This window comes from Rhinoraja longicauda, chromosome 25 (genome assembly GCF_053455715.1).
Source record: "Rhinoraja longicauda isolate Sanriku21f chromosome 25, sRhiLon1.1, whole genome shotgun sequence".
Taxonomy (NCBI): domain Eukaryota; kingdom Metazoa; phylum Chordata; class Chondrichthyes; order Rajiformes; family Arhynchobatidae; genus Rhinoraja; species Rhinoraja longicauda.
In genome coordinates, this window is record NC_135977.1 from 13,721,416 (window position 1) to 13,737,402 (window position 15,987).

The following is a 15,987-nucleotide window of genomic DNA, read 5'->3' on the forward strand; positions in this document are numbered from 1 at the left end:
CCAGAGTCTCGGGTTCGATCCTGACTACAGGACCTGCGTGGGTTTTCCCCGGGATCTCCGGTTTCCTCTCACACTCCAAAGACGTACAGGTTTGTAGGTTAATTGGCTTCAGTAAAATTGTAAATTGTCCCTAGTGTGCGTGTGTGTGTGTGTGGGGGGGGGGGGGGGGGGGGATAGTGTCAGTGTGTGGGGATGGCTAGTCGGCACAGACTCGGTGGGACGAAGGGCCTGTTTCCACGCTGTATCTCTAAAACTAAACTAAACTAATTTTGACCTGGTGGCAGTAATATATTTCCAAGCCAAGATTGTGTGAAACTTGGAAAGGAACTTGCGAGTACTGGCATTTGTTCAGATAAATCACAAAATAAATACCAGTTAAATACCTATGTTAAAATCGTTGTGTGGTTTAAAAAGATAAATGCCTCCTATTATGTTTTAATCAAATATTTACCCGCAGATGGCAGTTCTATAAACAACGGATGCGGTCAGTACAAAGGAGGCAGCCTGGGCTATCCTGCTGCTCAGCAGGTGGGTGTGGAACCTACCTGGTCCGTGCACCAGTACCAGATTGCCAAGATGCTTAGTCCAAAGATCAGGCCAGGCCAGGGTAAATCTGCTGTGAGAGGATTCCGGAGCAGGTGGAAGGAGTCGGGCCGGGGGGTGTAACAGTCGGCACTGATGTTCAGGATGGGATCGAAGGTCTGGCTGGTGATGGCGTTCATGTACTTCTCCCTCATGGCCTCGTAGCCCCCCACTGCATCGAACGCTGCAAAACACAATGTCTGACCTTGGCCCTTACCTGTTGACTGAAGCGGTGATTGATAGATACGACATTAAATTCCTTGTACACACAACGACTCACATTTAACCCCTCCATGGCTTTGAAAACCTGGGCCACCTACTCCCCTGCCCATTCCCGGTGACACTCCCTAGTCACCATTGTTAAGGGCTCCCAGTCATAGAGCATGAAATCAGGCCCTTCAGCCCATCATGTACAGGACAGCCGTCACGCAGCCATTTCTACCAATCCTGCACTAATTCCATTTTGTTCTGCCCACATTACCCGACTGTGGTTCAGAGGCTGAAGCCAATGAGAATCCGAGTAGATTTGAATTTAGGCCAGAGGGGGGAGGTAGTGGCAATCCAGTCTCAGAAAAGGTCTGGAGGCTCCTTCATGCACCCAGTCCATCTTGAATCTCTTTCTACATCACGCTGACCCTGGACTCTAATCTCCACTGTTCCTTTCTCAAGAGCTTTCTGACTCCCACTCTGTCGGACTTTCTTTCTGACGGTGAGCTTCCTGTAATGTTGGCCTCCATTTCGTCAATACCTTGCCTTCATTCCCAATAGACATTCTAGACCCAGGTCTTTAATGCAGCCCATGCTTGAAACCTGGGCCTGATCACTCCGACGTTTAGGGAAATGCGATGTGACTTTGTGGAAACAAAGTCCTTGTGGAAACAAAGTCCTTGTGGAAACAAAGTTCCTGACAGGATCGGCAGCGGGAGTGATGTTCCCACTGGTTGAGGTTCTAGAACATGGAGCCACAGTCTCAAAATGGGACTGGGTGGGGGGAGGGCAGCCATTCAGGATAGAGCGGAGGAGAAGTCTTTGGAATCATCTCCCTAAGAGAGGTTCTATCACTAGATGCCGAGAGAACCAAAAGATGCATGGTTAGTGCGGAAAGTGGCACTGAGGAAAATGATCGACCGGAATCTTATTGTAGTCAGTAGGCACAATGGGCCAAATGGCCTGAACCTGCTTCTTATATTTGTATATAGGTAAGATTCAGATATGCAAGTTGGTCCCCTCATCCTTCCCCACCAAAATCATCCACTCCCCAGGTACTTTCCCCTGCACTACAGGAGATGTAACACCTGCCTCTATATCTCCTCCCACACCTCCATCCTTCCAGGTGAGGGAGAGGTTCACATGCACCTCCTCTAAACTTATCTACTGCATTCAGTGTTCCTGATGTGGCCTCCTATACATCAGTGAGACCAAGCGCAGGCTTGTTGACCATTTCACTGAAAACTTGCATTCAGCCCGTCAAGGCCTATTGAATCTTCCAGTTGCTAACCATTTTAACTGCTCTTCCCATTCTGACCTATCTGGCTTCCTCCATTGCCAGAGTGAGACCACAAACAAACTTGAGGAACAGCACCTCATATTCCGCTTGGGTAGCTTACAACCCAACGGTATAAACATTGAATTCTCCAATTTTAGGTAACTACGAACCTCCCTGCCCCCTTCTTCCTCCACCCCTCTTTTCTTTTCTCTCCCTTGTGCCCCACCTGGGCTTATACCTTTCTCCCCTCCCCTCCACCTACATTCCTTCCTTTGACTTCCTCACAATTTGCAACTCTTCAATCTTTTTGTCTTGTTGCTTCTGTCTTTTCATCTCCTCCCTTTACTCAACCATCTGCTTATCAAAACCACCCTCACCTGTATCCACCTATTACCTACCAGGCCTTGTCCCCCCCCCTCCTCCCTTCCAGCTTTCTTCCCCCCCCCCCCCCCCCCCCCCCTCCCCAGCTTTCTTCCCCCCCCCCCCCCCCCCCCCCCTCCCACTGCACTCCCACTCCAACCCGAAACGTCACCTATCCATATTTAGTTTAGTTTAGTTTAGAGATACAACGTGGAAACAGGCACTTTCGGCCCGCCGGGTCCGTGCCGACCAGAGATACCCACACATTAACACTATCCTATACCCACTAGGGACAATTTTTACATTTACCAAGTCAATTAACCTACAAACCTGCACGTCTTTGGAGTGTGGGAGTAAACCGAAGATCGCGGAGAAAACCCACGCAGGTCACGGGGATAACGTATAAACTCCGTACAGACAGCGCCCGTAGTCGGGATCGAACCTGGGTCTCCGGCGCTGCTTTCACTGTAAGGCAGCAACTCTACTGTTGCGCCACCGTGCCCTCCAGTGATGCTGAGTTACTCCTGCTGAGTTACCCCAGCACTTTTGTGTCTTTTTTTAAGTAACTTGATCTCTATTTAGGGTCTACGACTCTCAGGCTCTCAGTCCCCCGCATTCCCTTGTCCAACTAGCCCGCCCATCTCTGGCAGCAAACTCACTAGACTTGAGTGCCTCGACCTTTTTGAGCTGATTGCCAATTCTGCCCTCAAGCTCCTGATCCCATTTTCCAACACTATTTGAATCCAATGCAGAGGTGCAGTGAGGGGCGTGGAGCTGTTGTACAGCATTGCAAACAGTAGAGCAAGCAGCAATGACTGGAGAGCTTACCATAGCCCATGAGGATGAAGGACCCCACCACCATGATGACCGTCTGCAACGTATCGGTGTAGATCACGGCCGCCAAGCCACCTGCCAGCAAAACACAGCAACCGTACATTAATTACACCGAGATATGGTAGCAGAGGTAGTAACACTGGCATGTTCACAAAGGCTGTCCCGAGGAAAGGCCCTGATTTAGGCTGGACGTCAGGAAGGTCAGCCATTGCTGACGTAACCAGAGGGCCCCTGGAGATGAGGGGTGAGAAATTGTAGGGGCCGAAGTATCAGACGAGGTGCAGCACCAAAGGAGGTAGACTACTGTAAGCACCTGGGTGGCTGTAACATTGGACAGCCTTCAATGGCCACTCCACTCTTAAAGGAACAGTCAACAAGGTCTCCCTGCCTTCAGTATGATCCCCCGCACCACCTGCACAGAGATGCCTCTCAGGAGGCCGCGGCAGCAGATGGGTGGACGGAGCACGCGTCCGGGGCCCGGGTTGGCGCCGCGGAGGCTTCAGGAGGGGTCCCGGCGGTGGTCGTGGAGGCGTTCGGTGCGGCGGTCAATGAGGGCTCCGGTCGGGGTCAGCGGTCATCGAGGGCGATTGTAGTCAAGGACAGGCCACGTGGGAGTTGAATGTCGCGCAACCGGGAAGAAAGGAGGACCTGGCGAGGGGGGACCAACGTGAGGGGAGGGGGGCGGAGTAACGGAGGATCTGGCGTGGGATACTTTGTAACTCTGTCGGCAACTTTTATGTGGCGACTGTTTGCATACCCTGGGTATACAAAACACAGAACATCAGACTGACTCGTCACATGTGACAATAAAATATTCATTCATTCATTCATTCATTCATTCATTCATTCATTCATTCATTCACAATCCAGAGTCATGATTTCAAAGCCAGGAAACCAGATTTGCAATTTAAATGCAGCCGATGATCCGGAATTTGGGAAAACCATAAAAAATGCCAGATGTTGTGAAAATATTGTGAGTCTCAGGAATGGTCTCGACCCAAAACATCACCTATCTATGTTCTCCATGGATGCTGCCTGTTCCGTTGGGTTACTCCAGCATTTTGTGTCTTTTCTTGGTAAACAGTGTCTGCAATTCCTTGTTTCTACACTTCTGTGTATTGTAAAAAACAATCTGGTTCACTTGATGACCCATAGGACACCTAGTGAACCAGACCATGTACCATCCTTATTCTGCTGGGAAGTTGTGTGATCAGATCCATCCATGGGGTTAATTCTTCACTGCACCCTAAACTACTCCCTGAAGCACAGGGCAATTGGGGGAAGACAATCACCACCAGCCTTGTAATTGATGCCAGATTCCACAATAAAATTAAGATAAAAAAGTTTTGGTGTACTCCTTCACACAGTAGTAAGCAGATAGAACATAGAACTGTGCAGCACAGCAACAAGCCCATCGGCCCACTATGTCTGTGCAGACCAGACCACACTGCCTGCCCGTGATCTGCGTACCTCCATTCCCTGCCTGGTCCTATCTATGAGCCTGTCTAAATGCTTCTCAAACATCACTCTCGTGTCTGCTCCCACCAGTCCTCCTGGCACCAGGGTCCAGGCACCCACCAGATGATGCGGAGATCAGCAGCGGTGACCTGGAAAGGTTCTGAGGCCAAAATGGCGTGAGGACCCTGCCCCTGACCCTGCCCCTGACCCTGCACTCCATGCACAGAGCAGTCAAGCTACACACAAGAGTGAATCTCCAGGAGATCAGAGAGCCTGATAAGAGCAAAGAATGCAGTGAGTTTTGCCTTTTTAAACAGCAGAATTTCAGCGGAGATAGGATTAGAATGATCTGGTCAGTCTAAGAGTAAGAACCGTCTTTCTTCTGACCAGTGGGAATGAAAATTACACAGCATTTTTCTGGTCGAACCACTGATGATGTTACAATCGGGATTTCCACAATAGAAAAAACATTCTGGGAAGAATTAATCTCTCATGGAAAACTGAAGAGTAATGATCCCAACGCATACCAGGGCCCTGGAGGTATCAGTGAATTTGCTCTGCTTTGGGGTGAATGGGTTTTCAGTAGTACAGCAGCTTTCTGTTGGAGCTGTGTTAATAATTTTCAAAAATGTTTTGATTTTTAAATGTTTTAATATGTTTTTGAACTAGTTTTCAGCTAGAAATAGGTTAACAGCAGCTTTCTGTTGGAGCTGTGTTTTAATAATTTTCAAAAATGTTTTGATTTTTAAATGTTTTGATATGTTTTTGAACTGATTTTCAGCTAGAAATTGGTTAACAGCAGCTTTCTGTTGGAGCGGCGTGAAAAAAGTTTTAGCTGAAAAGACATTTCAAAACAGTAAAAAATCAAATGTTTGAAACATTTAAAAATCTTATTAAGACAGCTGTAATAGAAAGCTGCTATGAACAAATTTAGACAATAGACAATAGATGCAGGAGGAGGCCATTCGGCCCTTCGAGCCAGCATCGCCATTCAATGTGATCATGGCTGATCATTCTCAATCAGTACCCCATTCCTGCCTTCTCCCCATACCCCCTGACTCCACAATCCATAAGAGCTCTATCTATGTCGATGAAAACTAATTTTTAGACATTTCAAAACAGTTAAAAATTAAACAATTGAAACATTTTAAATTCGTATTAAATGATTTTTTTCTTTAAAATAAAGTTGTGTTCAGACATCTACCACTATCTGTAAAATACTTGCCCTGAACATCTAATTTAGATTTTCACCCTTTAACCTTAAAGCTATGCCGTCTAGTATTGGATATTCCCAACCTGGGACCAGGGTTCTCACTGTCTACCTTATCTATGCCTCTCAGAATTTAATATATTTCCATCAAGTCTTCCCACAACTTACGATGTTCCAGAGTCAATAATCCAAATTCATCCAATCTTCAATCCAGGCAGCATTGTAGTAAACTTCTTAACCCTTTCCAAAGCCTCCACAACCTTTCTGTAATGGTGCCATCAGTTCTGCACACAATACTCCAAAAGTGGCCAAACCAAAGTTTTATCAAGCTGCAACATGACTTCCTAACCCTTGTACCGAATGGCCCAACAATGTCTGCTTGTCTGATGTGGAGTGGCGCAGTGGTAGAGTTGCTGCCTTACAACGCCAGAGACCCAGGTTCGATTCAGACCGCGGGGGCTGTCTGTATGGAATTTGTACGTTTTCCCCATGACATTCTCTCCGAGTGCTCTGGGTCCCTCCCACACTCCAAAGACGCACGGGTGTGTAGTTAATGTCTTCGGTAAAAGAAAAATTGTAAATTGTCCCTAGTGTGTAGGATCACTGGTGTACAGGGTGATCCCTGGTCAGCGCGGACTTGATGGGCCGAAGGGCCTGTTTCCATGCTGCATCTCAAGAGTCTGAAGCCTAAAGTAATCGACTGGATGGGAAAGGAATGTGAAGGATCCAGGGTGGGTGGGAGGATGTAGTTCAGATGGTTGGTCATTGCCATGGGGAAAAAAATCCCAACCTGGGGTCCTTCTTCCTGGTGAAATATCAGACACAAACTGAACTGGGGACTCAGGCACGAAGGTTAGATTTGGAAATGCTGATAGCTCTGTCCTTCTCCACTTTGACCTGGGAGATGTGGGTGGGAAGGTGAATGTAATTCTCTGGAATTTGACACAGTTTCTCCCAAACCCCGTCCTGGTTATCGCTGATAGCAGTGAACCCAGCTCTGCACTGATTACGAGTTCCACTGTAATCCATTAGTAACTGAATAACCCACACCTCTTAAATCAGTATCTAAGGTCAGTCAGCGCATTCCTCAGTTGACACTTCAGAGCTCGACAATCGCACTGAATCTGTGCACCCACCCTTGGAGAGTTCATTACTGAGAGTTGTAAAGAAAGTCTCACATTGCGTGCACTCACGCACATCTGCAGAGACTCGGTCACAAGATAGGGACATAAATGCTGGCACAAGGCCAGATACACGGGCACTCACGCACAGACTCAAAGGTGTGCAATAAACATGCCTACACGCACATTTTAAAGCACTCAAACATGCATGTGCATGTGGAGGGGGCTGAGAGCTGCTGGCTGTGAGGCAGTGTGCTGCCAGCTCAGGAGGGGTGCAGTCTCAGTCACTCATTACATCGACAGAATTGAATGTCGATTACTGCTGGAATGAGAACAGAACTAGCTGAAACATAAACTACATTTACAGGGCTCAAAATGAATAGGGTGAATGCACACGTACCTTTCCCAGGGTAGGGAGACCAAGAACCAAGGGTCTACATTTAAGGTGTGAGGGGAGTGATTTGATAGGAACCTGAGGGCCAACGTTTTCATGCAGAGGGTGGTGGGTATATGGAACGGGCTGCCAGAAGAAATGCTTGAGGCAAGTACAATAGCAACATTGCAAAGACATCTGGACAGGTGCAGGGATAGGAAAGGTTTAGAGGGATACGAGAGACTAAGGAAATTCAGCATATCCCCAAAGACTCTTACCAACTTCTACAGATGCATCGTCGGAAGCATACCAGCAAGTCGCATCACGGCTTGTTTGGGAAGACCACAAGCTCTGCCCAAAACCACGATAAATTGCAGAGAGTTTTTGAATGTAGCCCAGTCCATCACAAAGACCCCATCATTGACTTCATCACTTAACACTGCCTCAGGAAAGTAGCCAACATAATCAAGGACCTTTTTTCACCCCATTCATTCCCTCTTCTCCCCTTACAGTTGGGCAGAAGTCACAAAACTTGAAAGCATGTGCAACCAGACTCTGGAACAGCTTCTTCCCCTCTGTTATCAGACTACTGAGTAATCCTCCCATAAGATAGGATGTATTCCCCCAATCTTCCAACCTACCTCATTGCAGACATTGGACTTTTTCTGTGTAACTGTTACAACTGACAATGCTATAAGCTATATTCTGCATTCTGGTATTTTTCTCTCTGCACCACCTGTTGTACTAGAAGCTGGAAGATGGCATCAGGTGGCAGAGCTCTTCTGTAACCAGGATGGGCATGATGTTTCGCTGGCTTTCCTGTATACTTCCACAAACATCGGGGAAATGTTTGCTGAGCAAGTTGTCTCTCTGCTCCCAGCTCTGGGTGATTGCAGGATGGCTCTTACCTGTCACGGTGTAGAGGCCAGTGATGGACAGCAGTATCACCACAGCGATGTATATATTCAACCCCAGTGCCTCGCGGATAAATATGGCTCCTGAAAACATGTCAGCCTGAAAGAGGGAACACAGTTACAATAGGAATGCTACCCTTCACTTCTTTGCTCTTGCAAAATTTTACATGATGCACCAGCTTACATCCCAGAACAGGTGAACCAAACCCTGCATGAACATAGCTGCTTGAGAGTTGTTGGTCCAGGTGTGGGAGTTTTCCAAATATAAAAAAAATCAAGAGTGGCACGGTGGCGCAGCGGTAGAGTTGCTGCCTTACAGCGAATGCAGCGCCGGAGACTCAGGTTCGATCCTAACTACGGGTGCTGTACTGTAGGGAGTTTGTACGTTCTCCCCGTGACCTGCGTAGGTTTTCTCCGAGATCTTCGGTTTCCTCCCACACTCCAAAGACGTACAGGTTTGTCGGTTAATTGGCTGGGCAAATATAAAAATTGTCCCTAGTGGGTGTAGGATGGTGTTAATGTGCGGGGATCGCTGGGCGGCGCGGACCCGGTGGACCGAAGGGCCTGTTTTTGCGCTGTATCTCTAAATCTTTTAAAAATCGAAATCTAATCAATCCTCCTCAGAATTGTGTTTATTCCACTGAGATCACCTCCTGTTCTTCTCCAATGTGTATGGGACCAATCAACCTTTCCCCATAGGACCACCCCTTCTTACCCAGAAACAACCTGGTGAACCTCCTCGCACCGGTCAAGGAGACCAGAAAAGACCAGGTCTTTGAGCGTTGTCTCAGCAGTCTCCTGGGCTGCTAGAATTCCACAGATGGAGGAACAGAAACTTGGTGACCATATAAATTCCTGGAAATCTCATCAAAATCCCATTTCCCTACTAGTTGCCCCTTGTAATCCATTCCCATCACTCAGACACCAACACTGCCAGCTGCAGGGACTCACCATGACCACAGTGGGTCACCCACAGGAGGGCCAAGGGTGACCATGTTGGGTGTGGCCATTGTAACAACAGTGCACCAGCCACAGTATGGGAAGATTCTGGTTGCCCACCCTCCAGAGTCCATGGGTTCTGCCACAGGGCAAGGACTTGGTCGAGAGGGCAGCAGAATGCCTGACACAGTGGAAGATCTAATGGGCTGCACAATGGCACAACTGGTAGAGCTGCTGCCTCACAGCACCAGAGACCTGGGTTCGATCCCGACCATGGGTGCTGCCTGGGTGGAGTTTGCATGTTCTGGGTGACAGGTTGAGCTTTCACCCGCTGCTCTGGTTCCCTCCAACATCCCATCTGCGGTGTTCGGCATCCTCTCCTGACCAAGGTCCATTGTTGTGTGAGCAGAAGCTGCCCATCACGTGGGTGTTGAAGTGGGGGCTCAGACCCAAAGAGTCACAGATCTACACAGCATGGATACAGACCCTTCAGCCCTCCTTGCCTGTGCTAACCAAGTTGGTATTCTGGGCTAGGCACATTTGCCCTCCAAACCCTTCCTATCCATTAATCTGTCCAAATGTCTTTTGAAATTTGTAATTGTATCTGCTTCTTTAGCTGCCCCGGAATGAACAGATACGACTACCCTCTGAGTGAAAAGGTTGCCTCTGAGGTCCCTCTTAAATCTCTACCCTCTCACTTTATGTCAATGCCCTCTAGTTTTAGAACCTTCTACCTTTGGAAAAAGACTGTGCAAGCATTCACTTCAATCAAGATCCTCATTGAGGTCTCCACTCAGCCTCCTATGCTCCAAAGAAAAAGTCCCAGCCTATCCAACCTCTCTCTATAACTCAAGCCGGCAAGTCCACGTAACCAGGAGACAAAAATTACCCAGTGGGCCGAATGGACTCCCACTGCAGGGTGATAACTAATTAGTAATCAAAGAACTTCAGTTGTAAGAATTCCAAAATAAAAAGCTAGAAATACTCAATGGGTTAAGTAGCATCCGCGGAGAGAGAAGCAGAGTCAATTTCCAAGATCCTTCTTCAGAACTGGAGAAGGATCTTTATAGGAAAGGTATTTAACCTGAAATATTACTTCTGGTTTTACCTCCACAGATATTGCCTGACGTAGTGGTCAGTGAGGCAGTCGCGGGATGGCACAGCAGCACAGCGGTGGAGTTGCTGCCTTACAGCGCCAGAGACACCGATTAGATCCTGACTACGGGTGCAGACTGTATGGAGTATCTACATACTCTCTGCAACCACGTGGGTTTTCTCCGGATGCTCTGGTTTCCCCCCCACACTCCAAAGAAGTACAGGTTTGTAGGTTAATTGGCTTCGGTACAAAAACATTAGAATTGTCCCTTGTGTGTGTAGGATAGTGCTGGTGTAGTCACTGGTCGGTGCGGACTCGTTGGGCCGAAGGGCTTGTTTCCGCGCTGTGTCTCTTGAGTCCAAAGGTATGGTGTTGGGAATCGCATGTGCGGGACTGCTCTGGACTACTGCAGTTGGCACAGCAAGAACACAGAGAGGTTGATGGACCACAACAGTGTTCCTCCTTTGGTTTCTTTTACCTGGTGTGCAGGGATTGTGAAAAATGAGTCTCATCCCCTGGTGTTTAAACCAGCAGATGGAATGCACCAGAGCTGCAATCATCGACTGACATTAACGGACAATCATTAACTGTCAGACACACCCATGGCTCACTGTCATTTGGAAACTGTAGAGCAATACCTGGCCCTGACCTCCGAGCCCCAGTTCACAAGTATCTGTGGTTTAAGGGACTGCCCTAACTGAAGCTATTACATCCTGTTATTTTAGGTGTCAGCTAGAAAGAATGCAATAAAAACACGCGAAAGCAGTTGGGTAAAATTACCCTGCGTTCCACACCGTCTGTAACACAGGGTCTTGTAGGCAGTCGATATTTATATGTCACGTATAGAGAGATAAATTGAGACACTGTGTGTAAAGCGATCTTCAAAACATAATCATAGATAATGAAACAATGAACAGTACAGCACAGGAATGTTTGTGCTGATCATAATGCCAAGATAAACTAGTCTCATCTTCCTGCTCATGATCCATATCCCTCTATTCCCTGCACATGCATGTGCCTATCTAAAAGCCTCTTGAACGCCACTATTGTATCTGCCACTATTGTATCTGCCACTATTGTATCTGCGTTCCATGCATCCCCTACTCTGTGTAAAAAGTCATATGGAGCCATAAAGTCATACAGCATGGAAGCAGCCCCTTTGGCCCACCATGTCCATGCTGACCATCAAATACCCTTCTGACTAATCTCATTTATCAGCACTTGCTCCAGAGTCTGGCATTTCTGGATTCTTCTTGAACTTATTCACCCTCTGAGTGAATAAGTTCTTCCTTGGATCCCCCCTAAACCTAAGCCTTCTAATCCTTTGCATATCAGCCGTGCGGAAACATTTACTTATATCTTGTTGTATCAGGTCACCCCTCAGGTCTACAAGAAAAACAGACCAGTGTCTCCAGCCTCCCCTCATAATTGAAAGGTTCCATCTCAGGCAACATACTGGCGGTTCTGCGTTGATGGCACCCTAACCAGTGCAATCACATCCTTCCTGTAGGACGACCAGAAACTGTACACAAACACTGGAGCTCACAAGAAAGTAGGAAATCACTAGAAGCCAATGGAACTGACCTTAAGCCTGACTAATATTGTGAACAGTGAATGGGGCAGCAGTGGGAAACAGTTGCACTCCGGCTGGACAAAGCCCTGGCAGGACACACATGGAGCACTGTGAGCAGTGGTAGGCACCAACCTTACCAAAGATACATTGTCCTAGCAGTGTCGGATTACCAGGGCAATGCCTGGACTCCAAGTGTTCAATCAGAAAGGGAGGTTATGCATATTGGAGTTGTATTCCATAGAATTTAGAGGGTTAGTACATTTTAGAGATATTTCTTCGTTTAGAACAACACAGATGAGGCCATTTGGCCCAGCAGGCTGTGGATCATGTTCATAAACTGTAGGAGCAGACTTAGGCCATTCGGCCCATCTAGTCTACTCCACCATTCATTCATGGCTGATCTATCCTTCCCTTTCAACCCATCAAGATAATCCCATCTGCCCCATTCCCCTCTCCCTATTTCTCTGCGTCCCTACAACTTGTATTCCTCACACCTGCCCACCATTCTTTTGTCATTGTCCTACACCCCAGGGCCAGGCACAGGAGCTAATTAACATCCTTGGGATGTGGGGAGGAAAGCAGGGAAGTGGGGGGAAAGCCATGTGGTCACAGAGAGAATGTGCAAACTCCACAGAGACAGCATAGGAGGCTAAGATTGAACTTGGGTCACTGGAGCTGTGAGGTAGCCGCACTAACTGCTGCGCCATCATGGAACCCTTATTTAAAGATGGGGTCTTGCTCGTCAACACCAGGACTGGTCAGAGTAGCTGCGTTGGTGCTCAGGGCCGGTGCTAACTTACCGATATCTTGGTAAATATGTAGAGGAAGAGGGAGAGGACAGACAAGTAAATCCTGATCCGGTTGCCTCCGAATCGTTTCTTCAGGTATTCCGGCATTGTCACAACCTGGAGGGAAAGAAGACTGTCAGGGTCAGATCCCAAACCAGGAAAAGGACAGCTGGACTGCGATCCTCAGCCAGAGAGCATGAGGACCATGGATCAAAGAGCTACTTACACCGGCTCTGATGTAGATGGGCACAAAGAGCCATCCCAGGATAATGACAATGATCAGCGCCTGTTGGGTTAATAGCAGCCAAAAGTTAGGATTTCATCACAAAGTAATCCCGCAAATTATATTGATGACAAGGACTGAGAGAAATCTCACGGCCTTGACAAAAAGCACTTCAAACACTTTTGTTGTTGTTCGGAAGGAACTACAGATGCTAGTTTAAACCGAAGATACACACAAAATGCTGGAGCAACTCAGCAGGGCAGGCAGCATCTATGGACAGAAGGAATGGGCGACGTTTTGCGTCGGGGTCCCACTTCAGATTGAGGAACTTCACACTTCAAACACTGTTTGTCCATCGTTATCTCCTTAAACAAAGCCATGGCCTCTGCCTCAACCACGTCAAACAAAATGATTAAAAATAATCTCTTAATTTCAGTGGTCGGACAAGTTCGAGAAACAGTAATTGTGAACAGATTTAGCAGTCAATTGATCGTGTGGATTGTTTCGAGAAAGGCAGCAGGAATTGTGAAAATCAAGTTGTGTTTAACTCGGTAGAATGTTTTGCTGAATTGGCAGGGAGGGTGGTTGAGGGAAATGCCGTGGATGTGGTTTATATATTTACACTTCCAAAAGGATTTGAGAAGGTGCCACACAATGGACTTGCAATCAGGATTGAAAGCCCTGGAGTCAAAGGAGCAGCAAAAAAAATGGGTGTTGTTCAATGGTTGTAAAACGTTGTTCCTCAGACTGGAGGCTTTATTGGGAGGAGTTTGTTAGGAGTTAGCTACAGAACCACTGTTTTTCCTCAGTCTGAAGAAGGATCTTGACCCGAAATGTCACCCATTCCTTCTATCCAGAGATGCTGCCTGTCCTGCTGATTTACTCCAGAATTTTGCGCCTATCTTTGGTTTAAACCAGCATCTGCAGTTCTTTCCTACACTGTTATTACAATATGTATTAATGACTTGGATTTGGGCGGACAAGGGACAATTTCCAAATCTGCAAGTGACATAAAACGTGGAGCCACAGTGAACTGTGAGGTCAGTAATAGACTTCAAGGAGATACAACAGGGTGATGGCAGATACAATTTAATGTTGAGAAATATGACGTGTTGCATTTTTGTAATAAGAATGAGAAAAGGAAATGTGATCCAAGGGGACCATTGGTTATCTTATCTTCAGTCTGAAGAAGGGTCTCGACCCGAAACGTCACCCATTCCTTCTCTCCTGAGATGCTGAGTTACTCCAGCATTTTGTGAATAAATACCTTCGATTTGTACCAGCATCTGCAGTTATTTTCTTACACTATTGGTTATCTTATGAGTCTTCACTGCATTGCATTGAAGATGAGTCCAAACAGAGTGATGCATGACATGGGTTATTTTATAAATCATAAGTCAATGACGTATATAACATTATATATTATAAGTCAATGTTTTAGATAGCTGAGGACAGGCAAGTGTCTCCTTAACCATTCTGTCATTCTGTTTTGGATTCGAGTTGGAGGCAGTACAGTCAAAGTTGACCAGGCTGATTCATGGGGTGAATGTTGACATCTGCCGAACCCATAGTGGACCATGGTCAAAGGGCCACATTGAATCTGGATGCAGGTTTGGATACCAGCGGTGATAATTTAGTGCTCAGCAATTAGACATTGAAGCATCAGTCAGCTTTGCCAGCAGACTAGTGTAATCTGACTACACAATGAAAATAGGTGCAGGAGTGGACCATTCGGCCCTTCGAGCCAGCACTGCCATTCAATATGATCATGGCTGATCATTCAAAATCAGTATCCCTTTCCTGCTTTCTCCCCATATCCCTTGATTCCGTTATCCCCAAGTGCTAAATCTAACTCTCTCTTGAAAACATCCAGTGATCGGCCTCCACTGCCTTCTGTGGCAGAGAATTCCACAGATTCACAACTCTCTGGGTGAAAAAGTATTTTCCTCATCTCAGTCCTAAATGGCCTACCCCTTATTCTTAAACTGTGACCCCCCCTGGTTCTGGACTCCCCCAACATGGGGAACATTGTCCCTGCAACTACCCACAGCGGTCCTCCGCAGGGAACAGGTGGCGCGCACGTACGTTCCATTCAAATCCACCGGTGGCTATTCCGCCCGCGGCGCCATTGCCAGCCAGGCCCACGAAGTGCCCGCTGCCGATGTTGCTGGCAAACAGAGAGGCCCCGATCTGAAGGAGAAATAAAACAGTGTTAGGACAGTGCAGTGCTCCACGGGAGCAAGGAGAGGAGACCTGTCCAGCCCTCTCCGCTACCCTCTGAGACCCCCACCTTGCACTCAGGCCCACTTACATAGAGTCATCGAGCTGGTGGGCACAGAAGTAGGTTCTTCGGCCCATCTTGTCCATGCTGACCTTGATGCTAATCCACAGTAATCCTATTTGCCCACATTATGCCCCGGAGTTTGTACACCTTCCCGATCCATGGACCTGTCCAAACACCTTTGAAATGGTGTCTCATTGGACCTGTTTGTACGGCCTCCTCTGGCTGCTCGTTCCGGATATTCACCATCCTCCGTGCAAAAAACGTTCTCTGCAGATTCCCTTTGAATCACACCCCTCACATCCTAAACCCGTGCACTCCAGTTTGAGCTTCCCCTACTGTGGGGGAAGTTGCCCCAGTGTGTTGAAACAGAGAGTGGTTGGGAAAGAATGTGTCCCTGGGAAATGTGGGAGAATGGGACATGAATGTTCTGAGACTCAGCATAGACTCAATGGTCCAAATTACCACCTGCCATGTTATAAAATTACATGAGAAACCCTTCTTGATTTTAACTGCCTCTATCACACTTTTCAGCCTTCCAAGTTCTGCGGGTTTGGGTGACTTGAACTCTGGCTTTTCCTAGGTTCTGGGAGAAGAATTAGGCCATTCGGCCCATTAAGTCCACTCTGCTATTCAATCATGGCTGATCTATCATTCCCTATCAACCCCATTCTCCTGCCTTCTCCCCATAACCCCCCGACACACTTTTGAATGCTTGTAGGTTACAAATAGGTCAGAGAAAGTGGGAG

General features: G+C 47.4%; 1 protein-coding gene across 1 annotated transcript in view; it reads right to left on the reverse strand.

Annotated features, from left to right (window-relative positions):
* LOC144605761 (sodium/glucose cotransporter 1-like) overlaps nt 1-15,987 on the reverse strand; it is a 36,628-nt gene that overhangs the window by 12,340 nt on the left and 8,301 nt on the right. Inside the window, exons 2-7 of the mRNA XM_078421284.1 lie at nt 15,043-15,147; nt 12,961-13,020; nt 12,747-12,851; nt 8,333-8,438; nt 3,257-3,337; nt 546-766 (exon numbers count right to left, since the gene is read on the reverse strand). Coding sequence (XP_078277410.1) covers nt 546-766; nt 3,257-3,337; nt 8,333-8,438; nt 12,747-12,851; nt 12,961-13,020; nt 15,043-15,147 — 678 coding nt within the window. The remainder of the gene's footprint in view (nt 1-545; nt 767-3,256; nt 3,338-8,332; nt 8,439-12,746; nt 12,852-12,960; nt 13,021-15,042; nt 15,148-15,987) is intronic.